This window comes from Gymnoscopelus microlampas, assembly GCF_963454915.1.
Source record: "Gymnoscopelus microlampas genome assembly, chromosome: 17".
In the NCBI taxonomy this organism is placed as follows: domain Eukaryota; kingdom Metazoa; phylum Chordata; class Actinopteri; order Myctophiformes; family Myctophidae; genus Gymnoscopelus; species Gymnoscopelus microlampas.
The window spans coordinates 26264115-26290306 of NC_139954.1; the positions used below are offsets into that span (position 1 = coordinate 26264115).

A 26192-nucleotide genomic window follows, 5' to 3' on the forward strand; every position below is an offset into this window, starting at 1 on the left:
GACGTTGAAGGATAAAATTAGGTCTGACAATACAATGATGTACTGTGCATGATCACATGTATACTTTACATTACTTAAGAACATTTATCATTTTTTAATTGTATTTAGATCTTTACATTTTGGACAAAATAGCCAATTTTACATCGAGGTGCCCAGATGTCCCTAAGTGCCCACTTATCCTGTATCCGCCTCGAGGGTCGATGATCTCTGGGTGTTGCTGCTCCTGCCTTTTCTCGTGATCATCACAACAGTTCGATTCGTTCCCGTGCGAGAGAGGGTGAGAGTCGGCTTCTCAAGTCCACAGACAGTCAAAGTCAATGGAGGGATGTCGAAGACACACAATAGCTAACCAGGTACAGACCGTACAGTTTTCATATGTGCTTTAATTAATGCTGATTAACTGGCATCATGTGAGGGTGCTGCTGCTGCAGCCCAGCTAGCATTTCTGTGTTCAATAAAAGGAAGCTAACATTAGCTATTGGGCTAACTAACTTACATAATGACGTTAACTGTACATTTGTGAATTGACAGCTACATCGGCCTTTAAAATAGTTGTCTTTATGTAGCTATGTAGTTCCGTAATACCGGGTTTGGGTTGGATTTTGATCAGGTACAGTACAACATAAGCAACATCATCTGGTATATAAAATAATGTATTTTCGCTAGCCGACAGCCGTACTAGCTAGACAGACAGCGCTCTTCTGGTGGATAACTGTAACTGGGGTTTTAAGCTGTAATAACTACTAATACTAGAGTTATTCTCCATGGTTATCTTATACGGCGTGTTATTGTATGTATATATAATATCTATATATATATATATATATATATATATATACATATATGCATGTTGGTGGGCTGTCATGAGATGCCAGAAGTGTTCTACCTAAAAGGCCTGTTGATCAGATCACATGATGGGGTTAGTGGTGGTGGTGATGGTGGGGTGGGGGGGGGGGGAGTGATGCTGTCTTCCTTCCTCCCAGTTCCTTTTTATTGCCAAACATGACATGACGTGATGCGTCACACATACTCAGATTCTGCTGCTTTCATCAGAGGGTTAGATTTAACATACTTATACAGACACACATGCTCTGGATCTATTATCATATGAACACAGCTGGACACTACATTGACATGGTCTGCTGCTGATCCAGTGGCTTTTTTGGGGGGGGTCATGCCACCTGACTGCTGATTGTACTGTAAAATTGAGTGTTACAGTTAATTTAACCCAAAGAGTGTACAAATGTGACCAAATGAACGTGTATGTATTGGTCCACTTGGTTACATTTGTATACTCTGACTTTCAAATGAATTATACAGTACCATAACACTGAGGATTTTACTGTTTGTTTTTCACTTTAGTCAGTTTATCTGTTTGACCCAGAGAGGTTTAGATTCACTGTGTGTTGGGTTTGCATTTACAACATGCGTTAGTGGTGTATTTTTGTGATTCTTTTACATTATTTTGTTGCTTTCAATTCTAAAGTCAAAGTAAATCACATTTTATATGGGGAACAAATTCAATTCATTTGTTTGCTATTGCTACTTAAATTCACGACCAGTGCTGAATGTATTAATCTATTCTGCTTTTCAGTAAGCTGATTGTATGTAACTTAACCTCGCATCACCATGCTTTTCCACAAATGGCGGAGAAATGTAACCGCATTTGTTTATACATCTTTTTTCAACCTCTTGTATTTAATCAGGCTGAAGACTGATGGTTACACATTCACACGTTACACATTCACACATAAATGGGAGTTGTGAATTATAGCAACGGTTTTGTAATGTTAGATACTTGCCTTAATGCCGCTCCACTTGAGTAGTTGTAGAGTTTGTTTCTGTGCTCAAAGGCACTTTGGCAATAAGCATTAAGTGAGGCAGGAGGACTCTAATTTACCTTCAGCCAGGCTTTTTTCCTCCTTCATCAAGTCCAAGTCAAGGAATTTCTTCTCTATCATTCAAGCTGCTGGCCCCTGTTAAATTAGATAATTTAACAGTTCAGTCCTTGTTTCCCCAAAAAGGGAAAATTAAAGTCATTCGTTTTAACTTGATAATCAGTTACTGATAATAATACATCCAATTTATATAGCGCTTTTCTCGGTTCCTCAAAGTCACTTTACAAAACAGAACAAATAAAAACAACTTTATTAAGATTATAACTAGTTAAAAAGCTAAAACCTAAGCAAACAAAAACATTCAAATTAAAAGGCAAAAAGGGGGATTAGAATAAGGTGGGGAATGCGAGTCTGAAGAGGTGGGTTTTGAGGGAGGTTTTGAACAGGGAAAAGGTGGGGGCGGCTTTGAGGTGAGCTTGACCTGGGAGTGATTTCCTAAGAGAGGGGGCTGCAACTGAGAAAGCCCTGTCACCCCAGGTTTGTTTCTTTGTCATGGGGACATCCAGGAGGTTGGCATCACCAGACCTGAGGGAACGGGAGGGGGCTTGGCGGTGAAGGAGGTCTGAGCGGTAGGGGGAGCTTGGTTGTACTTTTTTTTAAACTTTATGTTTATTGCGATTTTTCCAACACAGGATAGACCGTTGAACACATCCTTTCAACCTTGGTTGTTGAGGGCCTTGTAGGTAGTGAGCAGTACTTAGAAGTATATTCTTTGTTTGACTGGGAGCCAGTGAAGGTCGTGGAGGACTGGAGAACTAATCAACAAATGGCAAACACAAACATTCTGTGTCGTGGATCCAGTGATCAGAGTAAAGGAGAAGCGGTCCATTGAACATTCTGATGCTTTAAAAAAACAAACCTTAAAATGAAGCAGCAGGGAAGCGAGGCTGTGCACTTAGTATTTCAGCTTTCGGGTCAACCATAAAAGTAGACATGCTCAAGGCATTTTTTTACTTGAATAAGTGAGCTCCTCAAAAGCCAACTAGTCGTCTAATATGTTGTTGACTCCCCACCAGGACTAGCAGTGACATGGCTGCAGATGACAAGTCCTCCTCTTCGTCCTCTACGGAGTGGAGCGTAGAGCCGCCTGTCCTGTCTCCCGCCAGTCCCTCACACCTGACGCATTTCAAGCCGTTAACGCCAGAGCAGGATGAGCCACCACTGCGCTCAGCATACAGCTCCTTTGTCAACCTGTTCCGCTTCAACAACAAAGGTCAGCGATACACACACGCACGCACACACGCACGCAGAAGCATCAATGAAGAGCTGGTGATGTGAACTTAAGCCACATCCATTTTATCCAGTAGTTCTTGCCTGCTGCTGGAAGTTAAAAGGAAATAATTATTTTTCAATGGCTTGTCAAAAGCTTGCCAAATCAAATTTCTGTTTTAAGTGAAAGGTCAACATTGTAATTGTTAATTTTGTCATTAGTGAAGTAGGCCTAAGAAGCTTGAATAATATGCCATTTTGTAAATGTATCTAAATCTGCTGCAGGAGAAAGGGAAAAGATGCATAAAAGCCTGCTTTCCTCAATTGCATCTAAGTGATTTGTAGGAAAAAGGAGACTTGGAATCTTACCAAAGTCATGTCAGTTTATCTTACCAAAGTCATGTCAGTTTATCTTACCAAAGTCATGTCAGTTTATCTTACCAAAGTCATGTCAGTTTATCTTACCAAAGTCATGTCAGTTTATAAGACTGCAGTTGCACTGTCGGAAAAGGCTCCATGAGCCGGCCTGCCTGCCACGTGACTCGTCATGTGTGTGGATTCCTGTGCTGCCTGCTACTGTAGGAACACCCCCCTCAGTGTTCAGATGTTTTGAACACTGTCTCTGTGCTATATTGTCTTTCAGAAATTCCTTCTTGTGATGTGATTGCAAGTGGGATGTCCTCTTCTTATTTTTACATTCATTCTATTAGAGGGACAATCATGTTGCAAAAATTAGATAAATGTGTTTATTTATTCTCCTTTTTATGTGTTCTGTAGAGCAGTATTTCTCAAACCTATCAGTAACAACTTTCCCTGATTTCTGAATGCAAGTACACTCTTTACCCGACTATAACATTCTGCTTAGAAAACTGCAGGAGAAAACTATTGCTAGCATCTGATGCTATTAATGATAAGAAATGGAATGAAGGAGTTGCAATTAGTGCCTCTAGAGCACCCCCTCTTTAAGATAGATCAGATGGACTTCCTCTACAATGACCCGAGGGACTAACCTTGTTGATGTAACAGCTGAAGGAAGTGGAAATTGATCAGTATTGATCAATGTCAGTGATGTTGACACTTTTGTTTTCTAGTGGTGTTCTTCTCTACTTCCATATGAGTTCACCTTCTTTTATCTATATGATCCTGTCCTGGTGAAATAGTCGAAACAACAAACAATTTTTTTTCCCCCTAATTTAGGCTCAAGTGAAGGAGAATAAGGACCTTGCAATATCATCATGGTCTGGGGAGGAGTGTTATCAATATATATAGATAATCTACTCTTCTCTCTGCTACTCTTTCTGTTTCTATCTCTCTCATTCTGTCCTTGTGTCTGTAGAAGAGGGACGTCCTCCCTCGGCAGGCTCAGAAAAGCCGGATTCTGGGTCTTCGTCCCCACAAAGAGACAGGAGTAGCTGGTCCTCCAGCCCCACCCCCTCTGTTCACAGCTCTGGCTCATACCGCAAACAACACCCTGAGCTTCTCCGACGCACCTCCACTATTTCAGGTAACACACACACACTCAACTTCAACAACCTCAACTTTATTGTCCCATCACAATTTTACAGGTATAGAGTGGGTGAAATACAGTACTTTTTTCGTACAAGCTCCCATCACAAACACACAGACAAGGCACATACAAACAAGGGTTTTTTCAAAGAAAACCTGTAAGGAAAAACAAGGATCTAGTCTAATTGGGAGAAAAAAATCTGGGTTCATAGTTCCATAAAATGAATTCATTGGAAAGAGTCATGCTTTTTAATAGGATCTAGGTATCTTTCAAGGAATTATCACTGTTATAACAGTTAAAGGGATAGTTCGCCCCCAAAAATACTTTTTTTCCTATCGATTAGTCACCCCATTGAATTCATGGATATTTTTTAGTTTTTGTCGCATTCCAAAGCCAATAATTTCATGACCAGCAGCGGTTACGGTCGGAGACACAAAGAGTCTCCTTTGTGTCTCCTACCTCATGGGTCCCAACCCCACGGGTCCCAACCCCACTTATAGGAGCGGCTACACTGCTCAAAAAGTACGTACAGTAATTGAAACTGATATATCATGAAACAGTCACTGGCATTTGATCACTAGCATTGTGTTGGAGTGCTCACACAGACAGACAGACAGACAGACAGACAGACAGACAGACAGACAGACAGTGCCTGTAAGATCAGATCAATGTGGTTTTTACTTCATTATATAACATTATAACTAGTTGGCCTGGTCATTTTGACCTAAACCACCACCAACTTCTTTGCAGGGCCCTCCAAAAGGCCAATCTGGGTTCTTTCCACAGTTGATGATGCAATACCCCTAACTGTAAACTTTGGCCTTTTATTGACTTAGAAGTCTCTCTCTTGCAGTGAATAAACCAATCAGTGATAACATAGTGTCTTGGTAGACAGAAGCCAGACAGCTGTAGCTGGAGTAGAAGGTTAGCTGCCCTATTAAAGGTTGTCATGTGAATGTGGACTGGATCATACATGTGATGTTACCAACCATAGGATTGCATCCACTGAGGTAGGAAACGACAGCCCTATTCCAAAACACTATATCATAATATAATTCTATATTACTCAAAGTTTGCTATGAGCATTCTATATCTGTTGCACATTTTAATGCTAAAACAGAAATTCATTTTGACACCATCTACAGTAAATGACTGAACTTCTAGTGTTCCATGAGCTTTTTTAATCTGTGCTATCTGTAATTTGAAAGGTGTCCCTCTTTTCAAATGGCTCATTTTGGAATCAAACTAAATAATGTGTCTAGAATGTCTCGTTTGTTACACCAAGTGATCCGCTCTAATATTCTTTGGTTATGGCTTTTCATAGACAGCAGCAAGTATCTTATGCTTCTCTGAAGTCTGACATTTATGGAGGTTTGAAAAACATGTTTCACCTTTGAAAAAGACAGAACATGAATGGAAACACCATGGCAGACTGTAACATCCATTCTCATGTCTTTTCTGATTACAGTGGATTGGCCAGGTGAGGCTCCTCTGTGCTGTGTGGTTTGCTAATTATACTTTTGTCCAGGCATTAACTACTTGGTCTCACAGAATAGCCTAATACCAACACTTACAGTATGTGTCTGTGCATGTGAGTTTGTTTTGCAATGTGTGTGTGTGGTAATTTACTTAATTATTGGCATTTGCAATGGAGTGCTTTCTACTGGTCGCCCAGATGTTCAAAGTGGTAATAATAACTGGAAAGATGTTTGTGATTAATCATTTGCGAGCTAACCCTTTAATTCTACACAAATGACAACGTTTTTTGTTGTTTCTTGCCTAATCAATTTGGTCACATTCAAAACTAATTAGAATGTAGTTGTTGCATTGTCAAATTCTCACAGTTCTAGCTCTGTTTTGTTATAACGGTCAGTCCTATGGTAAGCTTTGATGAACGCAAGCTTTAAAGAACATTTTTTATTTTTTCCGTTAATTATTTACATTGTTTTTTTTATTTAACTGGGATAATTGACAATGTGGCAACATTGATTTTTAGATAAAGAAATCATGCACTGTCTTTTTTAGTTATCTTGTGTGTGTGTGTGTGTGTGTGTGTGTGTGTGTGTGTGTGTGTGTGTGTGTGCGTGTGCGTGTGCGTGGCTGTGTTTTCTTAGAGGGACGCAGGAAATCTGAAACCCCTCTGGGAAGTCATGACCCTCGCACAGCTGTGCAACTCCGTACGGCTCTGAAGAGGCTAAAGGAAATCATGGAGGGAAAGAGCCAGGTATGAAATCAAACACCCCCGAAGTAAAATCAATCGTGTGTCAGTGTCACACGTTTTGCCAGACCCTTGAAATGTTCTTTACACCACCTGCTTGATCTAAAGCGATATCTGTTATTATAGTCGCACGTTTTTGATGTTTCACACCATTGCATTCAAAGCCTGCGGCTCGCGACTATGAGGTCAGTGCAAAGACACAGTGTTTTGTGGTGCTTTGTTGTCCACTAGGACAGCGATCTGAAGCAATACTGGATGCCAGACAGTCAGTGTAAGGAGTGTTACGACTGTAATGAGAAGTTCACTACCTTCCGCCGCCGCCATCATTGCAGACTGTGTGGCCAGATCTTCTGCAGCCGTTGCTGCAACCAGGAAATCCCTGGAAAGTCCATGGGCTACACAGGTGAGTGCTGCTGGAGGGGGATGATACTATTAAAGCTACAATCTGGGACTTTAACCTGAGCACTCTTCCTTTGAGCGGTGCGTGTGTGTTGTTTGTGCATGAGACGACAAAGTATTTTATACAATAACATTTAATATTCTTTGAATAGCGGTGTAAAGTAATGATGATTAACTTCAATTAAATTTGAATTGAATTTTACTTGAATGGAAAAGGGGCTTGTTAGGAATAATTCAGTTACCAACTAAGAAAACACAACGGTCTTTCTTTCTATATTCCATACTGCCCCTCCCTTCTCCCTCTCCATCTCTCTCTCTCTCTCTCTCTTTCTCTGTGCGTGCATGTAGGAGACTTGCGGGCATGTACCTACTGTCGTAAAATAGCGCTAAGCTACGCCCATTCTGCTGACTCGGGTTGTTCCATTGGCGAGGACCTGAGCGCTCTGTCGGACTCTCCCTGTTCTGTGTGTGTGTTGGAGCCCAGCGAGCCACGGACCCCTGTGGGAGGACGCAAGGCCAGCAGGAACATCTTCCTAGAGGAAGACCTGGCCTGGCAGAGGTGAACACAAGCTTACACATTTAGGACTAAATGGAGTTTTGGAATCCTGTTGGGCCACTGTTAAATCCAGTGGAATTTAATGTCTAAAACAGTTAATTGAAACTTCAAAGTTTTTAAAAAGATTTCATACAATTGTCTCTGTACTCCTGGGTTTCGATCTGCTGTGGATCTTCTTCAGGTCATATGAACATGCACTCCTGTTGACTTCCTAGGCAGCAGATTGTAACAGGAAACACTTGTGAATGTGTTTCTTGTTCAAATCTTCTGCCGAACCAATCAAACAAATTTATGGTAAACTGAACCGGAACAGGAAACGGGTATGCCTCCTTCTAGAACCTTGGGGCTACAGTTGTGCACAGAGCCTATTGGCCATGTTTGCCAGTAGGAAGCCAGCAGGGGAGGGCGATCTCTCGCACTAGTGACTCCTACAGGTTGGGGGGCCTGTTCAGCAGAAAGTGGAACTGGGAGGGATATTGTGTTGCTCTGCACACATTACACCTACCCCATACTGTCGGGTAAAAAGAAGCTGCTGGCGACTTCATGTGTGACCTCATCAGAGGAGACTTGGTTGTCTATACCCTACCAAAGAGCAACAGTAGTAAGGCTGGGTGATATGGACAATATCAAATATCACAATATGTTTGACCAAATAGATATTGGTATGGTATTATGACGAAATTGTAGGGATGACTGTTAGTGCTTTCACAAATATTTACACAATGAGGTTTTTGATAAACAATCATTAGTACTGCCTATATAATAACTAAGTGGGTAAAGACAAATAATAGAACTGCTAGAACAGTCAGTTAGGTTCACAAAAGTACGTCACTTTACTTTGAATGCAGCCTTTAAAACACTTACCAAATTACGATATCCAAAAACCAAGACAAGATCTAATCTCATAATCACAATATCTATAGACGGATTTCCGCGCGACGTCATCACAGAGCAGAATACGCAATCTGCGCATGCTCGGGGGAAACGAATTGTTGCGCCGTTCACTCTGTTGTTGTGTTCGGGAGTTAGATAGCCATAAATCTGCTATTATGGGCACAATAGGCATAATGCTGCTATTATATACAAACAGATCCAACTTCTGACAAATCATTTTTATTGAGTAAACAAGGTATTACAAACTGCATAATTTAATCTACTTTCATTAAACCCGGTGAAGATCATTTCTTTTATGAATGGACATTTGACCAGAGCTGCTGCGGGTAATGGCGCCCTCTATAGGCTTACCCCTCCTCTGCGCGGTCATATCCTCTCATGTTTACTAACAGGAAACCCGTCTATATAATGTCTCTATATTGCCCAGCCCTAAAGTAACAGGGGCTATACACATGGGGGGGAATTGGCAATGGCTAAAGTCGGGGGGGGGGGGGGGGGGGCTCTCTGGTGAGTATAGTATCAGAGATACATGGCATGCTGCATGTTTCCTCCTGTGTGAATCCATGCCTGCCTCCACTCTTTTGCTGTACATCGGAATTGGAATATTTGCCTGTCCTGAATCCACCCTGCATGACAAACCATATTATTTACTTTACATTAGATTTGAGCTTATGGATGCACCATATTTGATTATTATACAATTGGACTTCTTATTAGCATGCATGGTTTATATTCTTACACAGTATGTCATGTTAGAATTCTAATTTAGATACACAAACCATTTTTTTGTTTTTCTACCCATTTATTTTGCCTTCCTTGATTGTTATTCTGCTTTATTTCCCCCTCTCTGATTTATGGTATACTTGTTGAAATGTCTGCTATGCTTCCTTGCCGTTGTGTGCTGCTTTTTTTGTTTGCTGTGCATTGTCAAGATTCACTGGGATCAGTCATCAATGGCATGTTGAAATTATAAAATCCAGTTCAATCCCTTTGACAGTTTCCAATCCATTGCCTAAATGGGATGATCTAAACATTAAAAAGCCTTGAATTTATAAGAATATATAAGGTTCTAGCAAGTGATTCCGACATTATTTGGTTCAGAGGAGCCATTGCAACTGAAAGAAGTCAAACCCTCAAGGATATATGGAGAGAAGGAGCCATTTTAGACATATCCACTTAATCACTCACCGTAGAGATTAATTACTGATAAGGCCTTGGTATGTGCCGACAACATTGTTTATCAAGAGGCCTCGTTGAAGCTTCTCTCTCATGTAGTTTTTCTTCAGTTTCTTTCCAGCCATTTATGGGGTTAGGTTTTAATCACATTTACTATGCATAAAAGGGAGATCAACTGTAAAAGAATGTTAATCAAAGTTTCTGTCTGAGGTCTCATTTAACAGTGCTTGTATTTTGTGCTCCAGTGCTTGTGTTTGTGAATGTAAAATAGCATTCATGTCTCTTTGACTGACTCAATCAATGTGCACCTTCTACTTGTTTATCTTTTGACCTGTCTCAAAGAAAATCTTTTTCCCCTCTCTCCTGGCATAGAAAAACTCCTATTGGGATGAGAAAGAAGTGAGTCTTGCTTCCTGTTTTCTTTTTTCTTCAACGTTTCACATCTGTTTCGCCTTTAGCTTCCTGTAAATGGAGTCTGATTCATTTTACCTCTACTTACATTTGTCTTTAGTACACATCTTATTGACGTACACACTGTACCTTTAAATACAGCTGGTGTTGCATAACGAATCAAGGGGAGTGAAATGATCACAGTTGCTAAAGGTTAAGTGGTGTGTGTGCGTGTGTGTGTGTGTGTGTGTGTGTGTGTGTGTGTGTGTGTGTGTGTGTGTGTGTGTGTGTGTGTGTGTGTGTGTGTGTGTGTGTGTGTGTGTGTGTGTGTGTGTGTGTGTGTGTGTGTGTGTGTGTGTGTGGTAGCAGCAGCAGCTTGATTCATCAGGAGTCACAGAACAGTGGCCTCAGCTCCAGATTGTCAACACTACAAGAAGACGTAGGCAAATCACCTGCTAGGAAGAGGTCAGTTGCTTCTCTGAGTGGTAGATTCCACCTTGATTCAGCATTCTTTGGGTTCAGCGGTCAGACTGTCTCCTGCGTGATTTCCCCTGCAGATCTGCCAGTGTGACCAATCTGTCCCTAGACCGGTCTGGCTCCTCCAGGGTGCCCTCCTATGACAGTTCAGTTAGCCCACAGACCAGTCGCGCCATGTCCAGCACCAAGACGGGCACCAAGCAGGACCACAGCGAGGAGGAGAGAAAGATCCTTCTGGTGATCAATCTCTGTTCTATGTCTATTTTACGAAGGAGAAAAACAAAGGAAATCTGACAAAGATGCTTACATGTATAAATTGAAAGATTTAGTAGAAATCTAATCGAGTTAAAGTCCTTTATTTGGAATATGATTATGCATTATATTACCACGCATGTAAGTGCCCTCACTTGTCAAAAATATAACACGACGGACATTTTACCATTTTAAACCTGGCGTCCCTACTCTGGGCATGTCATAATAGGAGACCATTCAGCAAAAATGGGCAAACATTTGGCAAAAATTGCAGATCTACAAATTTGGTAGTAGAAAAAGTATATAGGGTTTTAAGTGGTTAATTATTGATGTATGACCATCAGGACTCATCCCAGCTGAAGGAACTGTGGAAGAAGATCTGCAACAACAACACAGGGATGGAGTTCCAGGACCACCGCTACTGGCTGAGGACCTACCCAAACTGTATTGTGGGAAAGGAGCTGGTCAACTGGCTGCTGAGGAGTGGCACCATCTCCACGAGGTACATCTTCTGGAACCTGTTTCCATGGACGTTAAGTTAAGAAAGCTATAAGAGATGAAACTGGCCACTCCCGAGTCTGATTTACTGTAAGAGCAAAATGGCCGCCATGTGAATATGGTAAATGAAAATGCTCCACTTCCCGAGAGAAATTAAACTTATCTTGTCTTGTCCATCCTGTTCCCCTCTGTGTTGCAGGGCCCAGGCTATAGCCATAGGCCAGGCATTGGTAGATGGGCGCTGGCTGGACTGTGTCACTCACAATGACCAGCTGTTCAGGGATGAGTACGCTCTCTACCGCCCACTCCAGGTAGTCAATGGAAAACATTGGGAGTGGTGAAAAACAACAAAACAACAAAACAAATCAATACTTTTTAGGCAGCTTACAAACCACATTGCCTCTAATTTCTTTTCCTGATCCTCAGAGCACAGAGTTCTCAGAGACGCCATCTCCAGACAGCGACAGTGTCAACTCCGTGGAGGGGCACTCAGAACCATCCTGGTTCAAAGACATCAAGTTTGATGATAGCGACCCGGAGCAACTCGCAGATGACAACGATTACACCTCTAGTATGTATCACAGGTGGCATCTTTTTTTAACCGAATACCTTTGATATCGATATTATGATTGATGTTGACTGTGTGAGTAGTATACTAGAAGTAGACTTGGTCCTTAGGACTGGAGTTAAGGAACACTGTTGTAACTATACCGTTAATATGTAACCTGATTAGGGCTTCACCCAGTCTTAGACTAGCTGTCTTTAATTTGGTTGTGCAGGGTAAAATCCCAGTAGCCACCTGATGATTTCTCATCTGCTATGTCTCTCTCTCCCCCTTCTCTCTGCCCCTTCTCTCTCTCTCTTTCTTTCTCTCTCTTGTGTCTTTCTCTCTCTCTCTTTCTTTCTCTTGTGTCTGTCTTTCTTTCTTTCTTTCTTTCTTTCTTTCTTTCTTTCTGTGTGTGTTTCCTTTGCCCAGACTCAGCCAGCCCCAGCAAGAGGACATCGGTCAGCAGTTTCCAGTCTGCTGTGGACAGCGACTCAGCAGCCTCCATCAACCTGAACATGGAACAAGATAACGTTAACTTCCACATCAAGAAGCAGTCCAAGTATCCCCATGTACCTCTGCCTGCCGAGCAGAGAGGTAAGTAGACGAACACATTATTCTCGCATTGAGAGGAAACTCATCTGCTTGACAAACAAGCTGTTTTTTATACTTGCTGAGGTGAAACTACAGTATATTTATATTAGTTCATTCATCTCTGCATCTTTTTCTCTTGTCGCTATATATATATCAGCTGAGTTTTTGGTGTCTGAGGACGGAGGACAGAGCATTTCCATCAGTGATGCGTTCATCAAGGGTTAGGAATTCCCCACTTCCTCTTTTGTTTTTTCATCAAAGTAATATTGAATGTTAGAAGACTTTACGGTGACCAGGCTAACGCTGGCTCTTTCCACAGAATCTCTGTTTAACCGTCGTGTGGAGGAGAAGGCCAAAGAGATGCTGTTCACTCCTCTGGGTTGGCATCACAGTTCTCTGGACCAGCTCCGAGAGGAGAACGGGGAGAAGAAGGCCATGGAGCGACTGCTGTTAGTAGAGACATTGGTCCCATGTTTAACATAGGGCTGCAACTATTGATTATCTTCTTCGATTACTGTTGATTAATTGAATGATCAAGAAGTGCGTTTCTGTTGGGATATTCTTTTTTTAAATATATATATATATATCAACGTGAAAAAATGCGACTCGATTTTTTTGATAATTGACTAGCCTGGTTAAGTACTTAAACCTTATTTTATACTTGATTATTTTAATAATTTCACATGTCGGTCTGTACACAGTCAAATATCTGTATATCGCAACACTCCAGAATGCAGTCACTAAATGTTTGTTGGTATCATTCAAATGAATTTCTAATGAGAGTAGCTTGATGGACTGGAAAGTCTTAAGAACTTTCTGTATACGTATGAATGCTATTGATGATTTATTTTTATTTTTCTAAGCATCTTCCCATCTCCGTCTGTCTCCCCACCTGCAGTTCGGCCAACCACAGCCACATGATGGCGCTACTGCAGCAGCTGCTCTACAGCGAGTCTTTGTCCCTGTCATGGCGAGACATCATCGTCCCTGTGGTCCGACAGGTGGTGCAGACCGTACGGCCCGATGTCCGTAGCTGCGACGATGACATGGACATCCGACAGCTGGTCCACATCAAGAAGGTAAAATGCCATTCCTGTTCTTACTGGTGAGACTGGATTCAGATCTCACATGGCAAGAGATTTGCTGGCTGCTATGCTCACGCACCTGTATATCTTATTTCAGGTACCATGTGTAAATATGTAGATCATTTGTTTTTAGTTTATTTGTTCTTTCTTGTTTTGATCTCCTTGCCCCCCCCTCTTCTTCCCTTTTTTTCTTCTATGGAAATAACGATACGATGGGAACTATGCACAAAAACTAATTTCACCCACTTCACTTCTGTAAACCTGTGATGTGACAATAAAGCTGATTCTGATTCTGAGGGAAAAAAGGAGGGGGCCAAGTATAGACCCCTGGGGGGTTTAAGTGGTGAACGTGGATGCTTGTGTTTGAATATACTGTAACAAGACCATTAGTTTTATATGATACGAGTTCGAGACTTGATTTGTTATCTTATAAATAACTAATACAGCTTAAATCTCCACTTTCTTTTCCCCTCAGATTCCTGGAGGGAAGAAGTTTGACTCATCCGTGGTGAATGGTTTTGTTTGCACTAAGAACATCGCCCACAAGAAGGTACAGCAGGCCAACCACCCATTTCCCCTGAAACAGAAATGTCTTAAACGCTATATATTTTGTTGTACGATGAATTCCGAAAATATCTGATCTACACGCTCACAACACAACTTGTTGTGAGCTTGCAGAGTGCAGCATGTGTATGTAAATGTACTCTGTAAATGTGTTGGAGATCTGCAATCTTCCATAAAATGTTGACAAATCTTCTCTTTGAAAATATTAAAAAATTGGGTCTGCACAGCATTTAGGGATCCTTGACATGAAAATGTTTGAGAACCACTGAGTTACACAAACGACATACACAAACAAATGTGCTTCATCAGGTTCATTTCTAAAAGGAAGTGATCTTACATTCATTTATAATGGGCTGTAGTATTGACTAACCTGCCCCCATCACACAGCTCAGCATATCATAATATTACTTTACAAGTCAATGTCACACAAGCTCAGATAAATACAAAAAGTTTATACAATTAGTAGGCTACATAGTATAATACACAAACATAAATGGGATATAAAAATGTTTTTAAACGGTTATCAATGATCTGTGACATAAAGTAATAGCTGACCCACCCAATCTGTCCTGAAGGTTAAAGACATACAAACAAAAATGGGCAGTCAGATAAGAGAACTCGAGGGATATTCATTAAAGAGATTACAATCCAAAATAACCTTATGAAAAGGGCAACTCTAAAAAGGAACATAATTCTATTTTTAAATAAATGGTCTTCCTCTCATTTAATCATTTAAACCCCAAGATTCTTGCGGAGTACTAGTCACCTACCACCCTGTGATCCATTTATATAATATGTTATATTGTCGCCGTTGCAATATCCAATAACACCCATAAAATCAAGATATCAAAAGAAAGGAATGAATATAAAAGCATATGCCTATAAACCATTTTCATTTAGAATTCTTCCATAAACGTTTATGGTTATAGTACTTGTTTGCTTTGTCTGACCTCTGATGGGTTCCTCTCTGTGAGCAGATGAACTCGTACATCAAGAACCCCAAGATTCTGTTGCTGAAGTGTTCCATAGAGTACCTGTACAGAGAGGAGACCAAGTTCACCTGCCTCGACCCCATTGTGCTGCAGGTCAGTTATTCTGCCATGTTCTTTATCTTCTGACGCAATAAGCATATCACTACAGTGTCACACAGTAGTAGCAAAAATAGCCAATCTACAAGCTCAAAGCGTGCCGCAATGTGACACGCTTGTAGAACTGCTATTTTGAGAAGATTTTTTTTTTTCAAGTGAACAAGAGTTTTGGTTTCCTCCAGACAGCGACGATATGCAGTATTTATGTAATTAGAAGGGAACTTCAATATAACTACAGTTTTCATCAATTAACCTTCTGCCCATTTCTATGAACTTACACATGGATAAAAATATGTATTTGATTTCACTTCATCAGGAGCGTGAGTTTCTGAAGAATTACGTTCAGCGTATAGCAGACGTGCGTCCCAACCTGGTCCTAGTGGAGAAAACAGTGTCTCGTATCGCTCAGGACATGCTGCTGGAGCAGCATGGCATCACGCTGGTCATCAATGTCAAATCTGTAAGTACAGCCTTCACTCTGTAATGGAACTAATTGATTTGAATATATTGTAAAAAAAAATATTGTAATACTATTTTTTTTTTCAATAGCAAAAATAGCAAACCTACAAGCTCACAACGCATTCCATCTACATAAGCTTGTAGATCAGCTATTTTAACGACACCTTTGTGCATCAAATTAGGACCATTAAGTGGTTAATCAGAACAAAATAAATTACAATTATTTCACATAAATTCTTTGATATATAAACAACTTTATATATATAATTTTTTTTAACTGCACTTCTCGTTTATCAATTGAAATTGTAATCAATACAATAATCGCTAAGAAAATAATTAATAGTTGCAGCCCTATTCCTCTGTACAAACTATTGCACATTTTTGCTTTCTTTTCAGTTATTAGGTAATCGATGATACTGTACGCCCGCTAGGTCACTGTTGATTCATTCAGCTGTCTATGTTCTCAGTACTTTTCCCTCTGTGTTGTTTGCATTTACAGCAAGTCCTGGAAAGGGTGAGTCGTATGACCCAGGGAGACCTGGTGATGTCCATGGACCAGCTCCTCACCAAGCCTCGCCTGGGCACCTGTCACAAGTTCTACCTGCAGCCCTTCACGCTTGCCAACAGTGAGTAGCACTTCTGCTCTCAACTGCAGCATCTCCACAGTCAATGTGCTTGGTCCCTATGTGGACTAGGGCATGGTGACCATTAGGCCTGCACAATGCTTGCTCATAGTCCATTTAATTAGTTTTCTTTAAATATATTATATTTATTTAAGGGAATTTTAGATAAAAGAGCGACAGCAAACTGAGTACAGAGAGAGTGGGAAATAGACGCAAAACACAGGTTTTGCGGAGGACTAGTCACCTACCACCCTGTGATCCATTTATATAATATGTTATATTGTCGCCGTTGCAATATCCAATAACTTAACTGTACATGGCATCATTTTTTATCATGTCATGCTGCACTAGTGACTATCTGTTAACCAATGTAGACATCCAGAATCACTCATCCTGTATTGTTTCCTCCTTTCAGGTGAAGTAAAGACCTTGATGTTCTTCGAGGGCTGTCCCCCCCAGCTGGGCTGTACCATCAAGCTCCGCGGTGCAGCCGAATACGAGCTGGCCAGGGTGAAAGACATCATCATGCTGATGGTATGTGTGGCCTACCACTCGCAACTCGAGATCTCTTTCCTCATGGACGAGTTTGCCATGCCACCCAGTCTGGCTCAGAGCACCTCCTTCCCTTGCCTTCTGGAGGGCACCACAGCCGAGGAGAAGGGGGACGAAGAGCGAGACGGGGATGGCCAGGAGAAAACCATAATTTCTGGGGTTGGATCGGAGGGTTCCACCATAGACTGGGAGACGATGGTAGGGCAGCGGGACGGGGAAAGGCCTGCCTCAGAGTCTTCGTCCAAGGATGACGATAAAGAGAGCCCGCACATGAAACTGAAGCCCAAGTCGTCTTTGTCTTCCCCTGGCCAAGGAGACGAGGCCAGGGACACGGAGAACACCACCTCCACCCCAGTCTCTAGCCCTCCTCTGCTTGTCTCTCCGCCTTTCATTATGGATGAGGGCTCTGAGTCCTTTATAAGAGCATCGGAGGGGGATACTGGGGAAGAGGGGAGCCTAAGGAAAGGGGAGTCGCTAGATTCAGAGGGCTCTGAGACGCCCCCTCCCAGGTTGTTCCGGGACCCCCTGCAGGACGACACAGGGCTTTTCGTGGCAGAGCAGGTGGCCTCGTCCGACGACCGGCTGAAGTCCATCTCAGCCGTCTTCAAGCAGGAGCTGAAGGACATCATCTTGTGCATCTCCCCGTTCATCACCTTCAGAGAACCGTTCCTCCTCACCTCCGCTGGCCTCCGCTGCCCCAGCAGGGACTACTTCCCAGAGCAGGTACTCACCTGTTCCATTTATTATTATATATATCATTGCTGTCAGGTGGAAACCTTGTATGTCTAAAACCACTCAGTAAAAAAGAACCTGTGTTCCAATGGATTCAATCATGTAGTTATTATTTAGTCACAAGCAAGTTATCGCTACTACACACTTGTCATACAATGAAGTATAAAATAGGGTATTCATTTATGACAAAAATGAAATATGGACATACAGTGATGCTATGTAGAGCTGTTGTCGCAGGATTTATGGATCAAACGTCAATATTCAATATGTCTTGTTTTTCTCAGTTAGGCAATTCAACAATTCTTGTTTCATATGTACTTATTTACCACTCTGTAAGGGAAGCAATGGAGATTAATTGATTGAAGTGTTGTCACATACAGTGTGAAAGATACAATTCTTTTTGAATGTATCCTGCGATGGAAGTTCTCATATTGTTGATTATATTGTGTTGAGAAATCATTATATTGAACAGGTCCTAATAGTACTGTGTGTAGTGTTATCATGCCATCATGCGTCTCCTCTCTCCTGCAGGTGTACCTGTCCCCTCTCCTCAACAAGGACTTCAAGGAGCTGGACGGGCGCAGGAAACGGCTGCTCCTCAAAGACCCACCCCCCTCAAGTCTGGCCACTGGCCTGGCCAACGGAGGTCCCCCGCCGCGACCCGCCGTCATGCTGCCCAGCCACCGCCTCACCAGCACTCGCATCGTGGATCAGTTGAGCGGCAGCCAGGACCTGGCCAAGATGCTAGCCGACTACCGGGCCAAGGGAGGCCGCATCCGGCAGCGGGAGGTCACCGACCCCTTCAACTCGGTTGGCCCCGGGGGGCCCGCCACCCTAACCCAAAACAGGGAGCGGGACAGGGAGGTGCCTGTCAGGGCTCCGGTGAAAGCTGACAGTGAGGAGGAGAAGCCAGCTGGACAGAATGACATGAGCTGGGCCTCCAAGGTGGGACCGGGTTTGAGATTTATTGTGACTTACCTGCCAAATCATAGCCTGCATGTGTAGTTTACTCATCTAGGGATGAAGAAACTCCTCTAGAGATGAGCCAACTATGAGTTAACCACTTAAACCCTAGAGACTTAGTTGACCCCAGGGGTCTATGCTAGGCCGCTCCTTTTTTCCTTTACATCTCTTGGCTGAAAATAGACCATCTACAAGCTCACAACGCGTTGCAATGCAGCGCGTTGTGAGCTTGTAGATCGGCTATTTTTCTCGACAGAATAGGGACACTGGGGTTCATGTGGTTAATCATTTGCATGTTTAATCTTTTCTCAGCTTTTTGGCTGTGCATGCAAAACGGAGGCTGCTTTGCATGTCAGGTGGATAGAATAGATCAGAATAATTCCACTTCATAAAGTCTTAAAGTCATCTGACCTGTACCCATCGTCTCATTCAGCCAGCACTGGTCTCAGTGTTGATGACAGGCGGAGCCCACCACCTCATCCCTGATCTGAGATCTGTGAGGGACACTGTGAGTGGCATGGCGTGTGCTCTCATAGATTGTCATGATTGATTCTTCGCGTCGTTTTTGACATTGTTTGTTGGTTTTATTGTCCCCAGCTGGACTGTCTGAACCCTGTCAACCACCAGAGGCTGTGTGTACTCTTCAGCAGCTCTTCAGCACAGTCCAACAACGCCCCCAACCCCTGTGTCAGCCCATGGTAAAGTATTGTACACTTACAGCATGTGGTATAATATATCCCTGTAGTGTCATATTTTAATGGCTGAAAGTACCTTTTCAATTATTGTCCATTTTTGTTAACAGGATTGTCACGATGGAGTTCTATGGCAAGAATGACCTCTCTCTTGGTGTTTTTTTGGAGCGATACTGTTTTAGGTGAAATAAAATTATGATATAAACACAACCCCTGAAACACTTTAAATAACTAAATGAGCTGTACAGTCACTAAACAACAGCCTGTACTTGAGCTTGTTTGTGTGTGTGTGTTTCTAGGCCGTCTTACCAGTGCCCCAGTCCATTCTGTGAAACTCCCATGGTGCATCACATCCGACGGTTCGTTCACGGCAGTGGTTGTGTGCAGATTGTTTTGAAGGAGCTGGACTCTCCTGTGCCTGGTTACCAACACACTATCCTCAACTATTCCTGGTGCCGCATATGCAAACAAGTAAATACTAAGAACAATAAATTGGAGCTAACTTGGAGCATCTCAAGTTTATGGCTGCAGATATCGATTATTTTCTTGGCAATTATTCTATTGATTACTACTTTTTATAAACGACTAAATTGATTAGTATGATTAACCACTTAAGCCCTATTTTATACTTCATCGTACAACAGTGTCACACAAAAGTAGCAAAAATAGATTATCTACAAACTCACAATGTATTGCATCGCGAAGCATTGTGAGCTTGTAGATCGTCTATTTACGCTTTATTTAATTAGAAGAAAAGAAATCCCCCCCAAAAACTTGGCCTCTGTCTGTCTTTGTAGGTGACACCAGTGGTTCCATTGTCCAATGACTCGTGGTCCATGTCGTTTGCCAAGTATCTGGAGTTGCGCTTCTACGGTCATCAGTACACCCGAAGAGCCAACGCCGAACCCTGCGGACATTCCATTCACAAAGATTACCACCAGTACTTCTCTTACAACCAGATGGTGGCTTCCTTCAGGTTAGGTCTCATTTCATCTGCTTTGTCAGCCAACTGTCTGTTCATCTATCCATCCACACACTTCATCCATATATCCTATGTTGCATAACATCCGGACGAGGCGCATCGTTGATCCGATCTATACCAAACTTGGCACAAACACTAGTCCAGGGGCCACGTTAGGGGCAGGCACACAAGTGTCCTTGAGCAAGACACTGAACCCCTAACTGCACCTTATGAGGGTGGTTGCCTCCACTGTCGGTGTGGTGAAAGTGTGTTTGAAATATACAGTAACACACAACCATTTATCTTTTCTTCACTCCGTTTCCTCAGCTATATCTCTGTGAGGCTGCTGGAGATCTGTCTTCCTCCTCCCAAGATCTTCATCAGGAACCTGGGACCATCTAAAGCCAACATGCAGCAGGACCTAAAGGACTTCTCTCTGAAGTAAGAGCCATAGCTCACTGTTCCTTCATACTTAGGCCATTGTGTACATATACACATATATATTGGATATTGATATAGAACTCATAATTATATTAAAGTCATACTTTGTAACTTTTTCAATTAAACAAAACATATTTTTGATATACTCTTCACACTGGTATATTCTTCACAAAAACAAAAAAACCTGTCTGCCGCCAAAACTTGTACCAAAATGCAGCAAATTTGAACATGAAATGTATTTTAACGTTACTACTGTATGTGCCATTTCTGAATACTTTGTTATTGCTTTCCAAAATATCCTCGGAAGTAGAATATTGATTTTGCCCTATGGTTAATTGATCGACAGGGTAACCCAGGTGTACCTGTCCATAGACGACCGTCTCACCTCACTGAAGACGGACACCTTCAGCAAGACACGAGAGGAGAAAATGGAGGACCTGTTTGCTCAAAAAGACGTACGGTTCGCCTCTCGGCACGGATCTATATTCTCTGTAAAAGTGCTGTTTGTACCGGTTGCGGTTAGGGGTGCAATCGTCAATCGAACTAATCGATTTAATCGATTATAAGAAATAAAGAAAATCGATAATCAATTATTTTATACAATAATCCATTAATTATCTATCCCTTTTTTGGGCATGTCATTATAGGCATATGTTTAAAAAAAAAATCAAAACAAAAATCAGATTATAAAAAAGCTTTGATTATTTGATTAATCGCAAAATGAATCGATAAAACAATCGCTACTGAAAATAATTGATAGTTGCAGCCCTAGTTATGGTAACGGAGCGGGTGACGTTGCATTTTTCCATGTAGATGGAGGAAGCGGAACTACGAAGCTGGATAGAGAAGCTGCAGGCACGCCTGCAGGCCTGTGGCCTGGACTCCCCCCAGCAACTGCAGGTTGTTCTTGAGTCAGTAGTGATGAAGAAACAAGGACTGTGTGAGATGCTGCAGTCCTGGAATAGCAGGTTAATAACCTTGTTCATTTATTTATTTGTGTCTTTAACCCATTCAAACCGGGAACGCATCTGTGTAACCACTTTAACCATTATTTATAGACAAAATAGCAGATCTAAGAGCTCGCAATGTGTCGCATTGAGGGCTTGTAGATCGTCTCTTTTCACTATTTGACATACTACGAAGTGTATAGGGTTAAGTCCATAGCAATAATGTTTATGCGTTTGAGATGCAAGGACTGAGATGCAATTTGGCGTCTAAAGCCTAATTATATAATTTTTTTCTATTGTATGAAATGTACATGTACAAAAATAACTGATGGTGTGAATTGGGAGTAACACGCAGTTCATTCTATACTGTGGCATATGCTCAGAGCAGGTGAGCCACCCAGGGCCCAGTTCTAACAGTTTTTAGCTGTATTCTGTCTGTCCTTCACATCTCCAGGCTTCAGGACCTGTTCCAGCAGGAGAAGGGCAGGAAGCGTCTGTCTGTCCCTCCCAGCCCAGGCAGACACAGACAGACCACAGCTGACGAAGCAAAGGTTTGTTCCGTTTGTGGTCCTAGCATAAATGAACCACATGAACTCTAGTATCCCTATTCTGGGCTTGTCATAGTAGGCGAACATTCACCGAAAATAGATCTACAAGCTCACAGCGCAACAGCTTGTAGATCTACTATTTTCGGTGAAGAGATTTGATGTAGAGGGAAAAAGGAGGGGACCAAATCTAGACTCTGGAGGCCCCTGTTCAACTAAGTTTATAGTGTGTAAGTGGTTAATTGTGGAGGAAGTTCTTCAGTTTGACAAGTCAAGTGCATTTTTTGTCATGCTTGCATTCAAAGACATTTTCCTATGTAATCAATATTAGAATATTATATATTTTTTCACTCTTTGACAGACGAGCAACCTGGATTCTTCCCCTCGCAATCCCTCTCCTGTGGTGCAGAACGGCGAGAAAGGTGAGTTGGTCCGCTGGAGTTCCTATCCACCTCCATCTGCTCTCTGAATCGGTTTGTATTGTGATTCTGTTGGGTGTGTCCACGTTTGATTGACAGAGGACCGTCACCTCAGCACCCTCCTCTCCGGCTCCTCCTCCATTCTGCCGTCACCGGGGGACCCGGGGTCCGAACCGCTCACATCTGGCCCCTCCTTCCCTGACCAGGACACTCTCAGCATCCCAGAAGGTATACACGCGTGCACTTATATATCTATGGGTGTAACAGTTAATCAAACTAATTGATTTAATTGAGTATATATATTTTTTAATCTATAAATGAGTGATGAATAATTGATCCCTATTTTGGGCATGCCATTATCAGCGAAAGGTTTCAGAATTACCGTGTGTGTGTGTGTGTGTGTGTGTGTGTGTGTGTGTGTGTGTGTGTGTGTGTGTGTGTGTGTGTGTGTGTGTGTGTGTGTGTGTGTGTGTGTGTGTGAAAACGGCAGATCTACAAGCTCACAATGCAAGCTTGTAGTTCACAATTGTTTGCATGACACCGTTGTGCGACAAAATATAAAATAATGCTTAAGTGGTTGATCGATTTGTTGATGTATAGAACATTTTTTAAAGTATGAAGTAATCGATAGAATAATCATTAAGAAAATAGTCGACAGTTGCAGGCCTACTCTCATACACAAAGATATAGCCCATGCAGCTTTGTCTGTTGGTGACACCTGATTTTCCTTTTGTTCCCAGATGTGTTTGATGGACATCTGCTGGGCTCCAATGACAGCCAGGTGAAGGAGAAGTCCACCATGAAGGCCATCCTGGCCAACCTCCTGCCTGGAAACAGCTACAACCCCATCCCCTTGCCTTTGTAAGTACACTAATTCTGATACAGCCCCTTGTCTTTGTAAGTACACTCATTCTGATAAAACCCCTTGTCTTTGCCTTTGTAAGTACACTCATTCTGATACCTCATCCCCTTGCCTTTGTAAGTACACTCATTCTGATTCAACCCCTTGTCTTTGTAAGTACACTCATTCTGATTCAACCTCATTCCCTTGCCTTTGTAAGTACACCCATTCTGGGCTTTTCCTCAACATTTCATCTAATAGCAAACTGCTACTTCTACTATAAAGGCTAATTTCTATTACGCAAGACAGCTCTTTGAATAAAGGCAATGAAAATGATATAGCACATTTCATACTCAATATCAAAGTGTTTACATGAGGCATAAAATTGTATTAAAAGATAATAATAATATTGACAGAAAAATAAAGGTAAAACTGCATTTGTGCTTTAAATACTTCTCACACTATCAGCAACGTGTGCACATCAGGTGTACGTATAGTGTTAGAGCATTTATCCTTAAGAGTGGCTACACACACATACAGGTCCTGACTTGTTCTGTGATATGTTTTGCCAGTGACCCAGACAAGCACTATCTCATGTATGAGCACGAGCGTGTACCCATCGCCGTGTGTGAGAAAGAACCCAGCTCCATCATCGCCTTCGCTCTCAGGTAACTCTTCTCCCTCAACCTCACCTAAGGAGCCAGACTCTTAGGTCTGAGCAGTATTTCGATATTGTGATCTGTGATATGTATCTTTTTTGTGATCTGTAATATGTACCTAGTTTTTATCACTTAAGCCTTTCAAAAAATTCAAGAATAGCGAAAATGTCCGATCTACAAGCTCACTGCTATTTTTGCTATTTCTGAAAATACTTGAACAATGAAAGAAGAAAAAAGGATATTATGGTCAGAATATCGATATTGAGGTATTTGGTCAAAAATATTGTGATATTTGATTTTGTTTATATTTCCCAGCCCCTATTGAAGAACTGTAATGGTCACATTTACCAACCATATTTAGGAATGCAGCATTATATTGTTGTATCTTTCACAACCCTCCAGCTGCAAGGAGTATAAGACAGCCCTGGAGGACCTGTCCAAGACCTTGAAGACGGGAGCAGACGAGGCGCCCCAGCCAATCACGTAAAGTCCCCTGCGTGTTCTTGAACTGGAACAGATGAAATGTCGGATCAAGTAGAACCTTTACTGTTCGGCAGAAATTGCGGGGGGGAATTAACATATTTAACATGATACATATTATTGCTGTCGGGCACAATGTATCTCCATATTTCAACTTTTTATGACCTTTCCTACAAAAGAAACTAGCAAAAAGAGACAATCTACAAGCTGGCTATTGCCAGCTTGTCGCAATCTTTTGCTATTTTTGTGTCTGTGGGTTCTATAAAGATTGAACCAATGAAAAGCATTAAAAAAGCTTTTGACTAACGACAGTGGATCCATTGCAACTCAGGTTCTTTTTTTCCATTTCCTGAAAAGTAACGCTTGGACATACAAGGTTTCCAGGGACGTGCACAGATAGACTCTAGGTGGTGCTGGAGCACCTGCCCTTTGCCCTCTTGACCAGAAGTGCCCTTTTGAAAAAAAGAAAAAAAAAAGTTTTTTTTTTTTCAGTTTACAGCAGGGGTCTTCAACAGGGGGTCCGGGACCCCTAGGGGGTCCTCAGAGTTACTACATGGGGTCCGCCAAATCTTTATGTGATATGATTTTTCTTTTTACCATAACCACTCGAAACCTAGCATCCCTTTTCTGAGGAGAACTTTAGCCAAAAATAGCAGATCTACAAGCCCACAACGCCTCGCGCTGCGAGGCGTTGTGGGCTTGTAGATCGGCTATTTTTGGCAAAGAGGTATAGGTGTAGAGGGAAAAAAGAGCAGACCAAGTCAACAAAAAAAAGTATAATTTACTTGAGCACCTGCCCCTCAAAATGTCTGTGCATGCCACTGAAGGTTTCTGCCCAACAGCAACAATTCTGAACATGATTCAACCCCTGTAAACAGTGACTACATGTTATTCTAAGGCAGGCTGTCTTTTGTCTGTAGCGTTGGAGAGAGCCGGATGAAGAACAGCCCTGCCAAACCCAACGACTCAGCCTCGTCCCGCAGCAGCATGGATGATCCTCTTAGTAGGTGTCCTCTGTCTGGGTCAACGGTCACATCAATAATGTGACCTTATTCACCTTTTTCAATAATCAATTAAACATTTTATTTGAATTGATTTTATTCTTAACATAAACTAAACATATAAACCCTATTTATTTCATTGTACCACAAATAGCTTAAATAGAAAATCTACAAGCCCACAATATGTCATGATGTAATGCGTTGTGAGCTTGTAGATTTGCTGTTTTTGCCATTTAAAGAAAAAATAAGAAATTGTGATATCCAATACCCAACACCTTATTCAATGACAAATTAAACCTTTTATTTTATATTCAGCATTTAATGTAGTGTTTTCTTTTTGGTTTTGCACAGAAGACTCTGACTCGTTAGACAAACAGAAGAAGCAGATTGGGAATCCACATATTGAGCTACGTAAGTGCTTCTCACTTCCTCTAGTCCTTCTCACTGTGCTGTTGCCGCAGTATCCTTTCAAGTCCTTCCAACTTTAAAGCACATTCTATGTCACCCACTTGGATGTCGACTCTGTCG

General features: G+C 41.9%; 1 protein-coding gene across 7 annotated transcripts in view; it reads left to right on the forward strand.

Annotated features, from left to right (window-relative positions):
* The first annotated feature begins 255 nt into the window (after window positions 1-255).
* Window positions 256-26192, forward strand: part of pikfyve (phosphoinositide kinase, FYVE finger containing) — a 28567-nt gene continuing 2630 nt past the window's right edge. For 2 of the 7 annotated variants that reach the window (XR_014602677.1, XM_084083851.1), the window contains exons 1-38: window positions 256-353; window positions 2915-3111; window positions 4444-4611; window positions 6729-6838; window positions 7064-7235; window positions 7580-7790; window positions 10230-10256; window positions 10614-10712; window positions 10805-10961; window positions 11321-11478; window positions 11674-11785; window positions 11901-12045; window positions 12451-12615; window positions 12770-12832; window positions 12932-13061; window positions 13511-13691; window positions 14173-14247; window positions 15239-15346; window positions 15666-15809; window positions 16308-16434; window positions 16847-17706; window positions 18247-18660; window positions 19112-19186; window positions 19276-19376; window positions 19481-19552; window positions 19670-19841; window positions 20168-20346; window positions 20659-20772; window positions 21119-21227; window positions 21586-21740; window positions 22174-22270; window positions 22626-22686; window positions 22783-22911; window positions 23424-23544; window positions 24097-24192; window positions 24586-24666; window positions 25584-25666; window positions 26016-26075. Coding sequence is in view for 6 of the 7 variants with exons in the window: in XM_084083851.1 (XP_083939977.1) it covers window positions 2928-3111; window positions 4444-4611; window positions 6729-6838; window positions 7064-7235; window positions 7580-7790; window positions 10230-10256; window positions 10614-10712; window positions 10805-10961; window positions 11321-11478; window positions 11674-11785; window positions 11901-12045; window positions 12451-12615; window positions 12770-12832; window positions 12932-13061; window positions 13511-13691; window positions 14173-14247; window positions 15239-15346; window positions 15666-15809; window positions 16308-16434; window positions 16847-17706; window positions 18247-18660; window positions 19112-19186; window positions 19276-19376; window positions 19481-19552; window positions 19670-19841; window positions 20168-20346; window positions 20659-20772; window positions 21119-21227; window positions 21586-21740; window positions 22174-22270; window positions 22626-22686; window positions 22783-22911; window positions 23424-23544; window positions 24097-24192; window positions 24586-24666; window positions 25584-25666; window positions 26016-26075 (5515 nt within the window). In the remaining variant the exon portion in view is untranslated. The remainder of the gene's footprint in view (window positions 354-2914; window positions 3112-4443; window positions 4612-6728; window positions 6839-7063; window positions 7236-7579; window positions 7791-10229; window positions 10257-10613; window positions 10713-10804; window positions 10962-11320; window positions 11479-11673; window positions 11786-11900; window positions 12046-12450; window positions 12616-12769; window positions 12833-12931; window positions 13062-13510; window positions 13692-14172; window positions 14248-15238; window positions 15347-15665; window positions 15810-16307; window positions 16435-16846; window positions 17707-18246; window positions 18661-19111; window positions 19187-19275; window positions 19377-19480; window positions 19553-19669; window positions 19842-20167; window positions 20347-20658; window positions 20773-21118; window positions 21228-21585; window positions 21741-22173; window positions 22271-22625; window positions 22687-22782; window positions 22912-23423; window positions 23545-24096; window positions 24193-24585; window positions 24667-25583; window positions 25667-26015; window positions 26076-26192) is intronic. The other 5 variants (XM_084083852.1, XM_084083855.1, XM_084083853.1 and 2 more) reach the window with 5 other exon arrangements.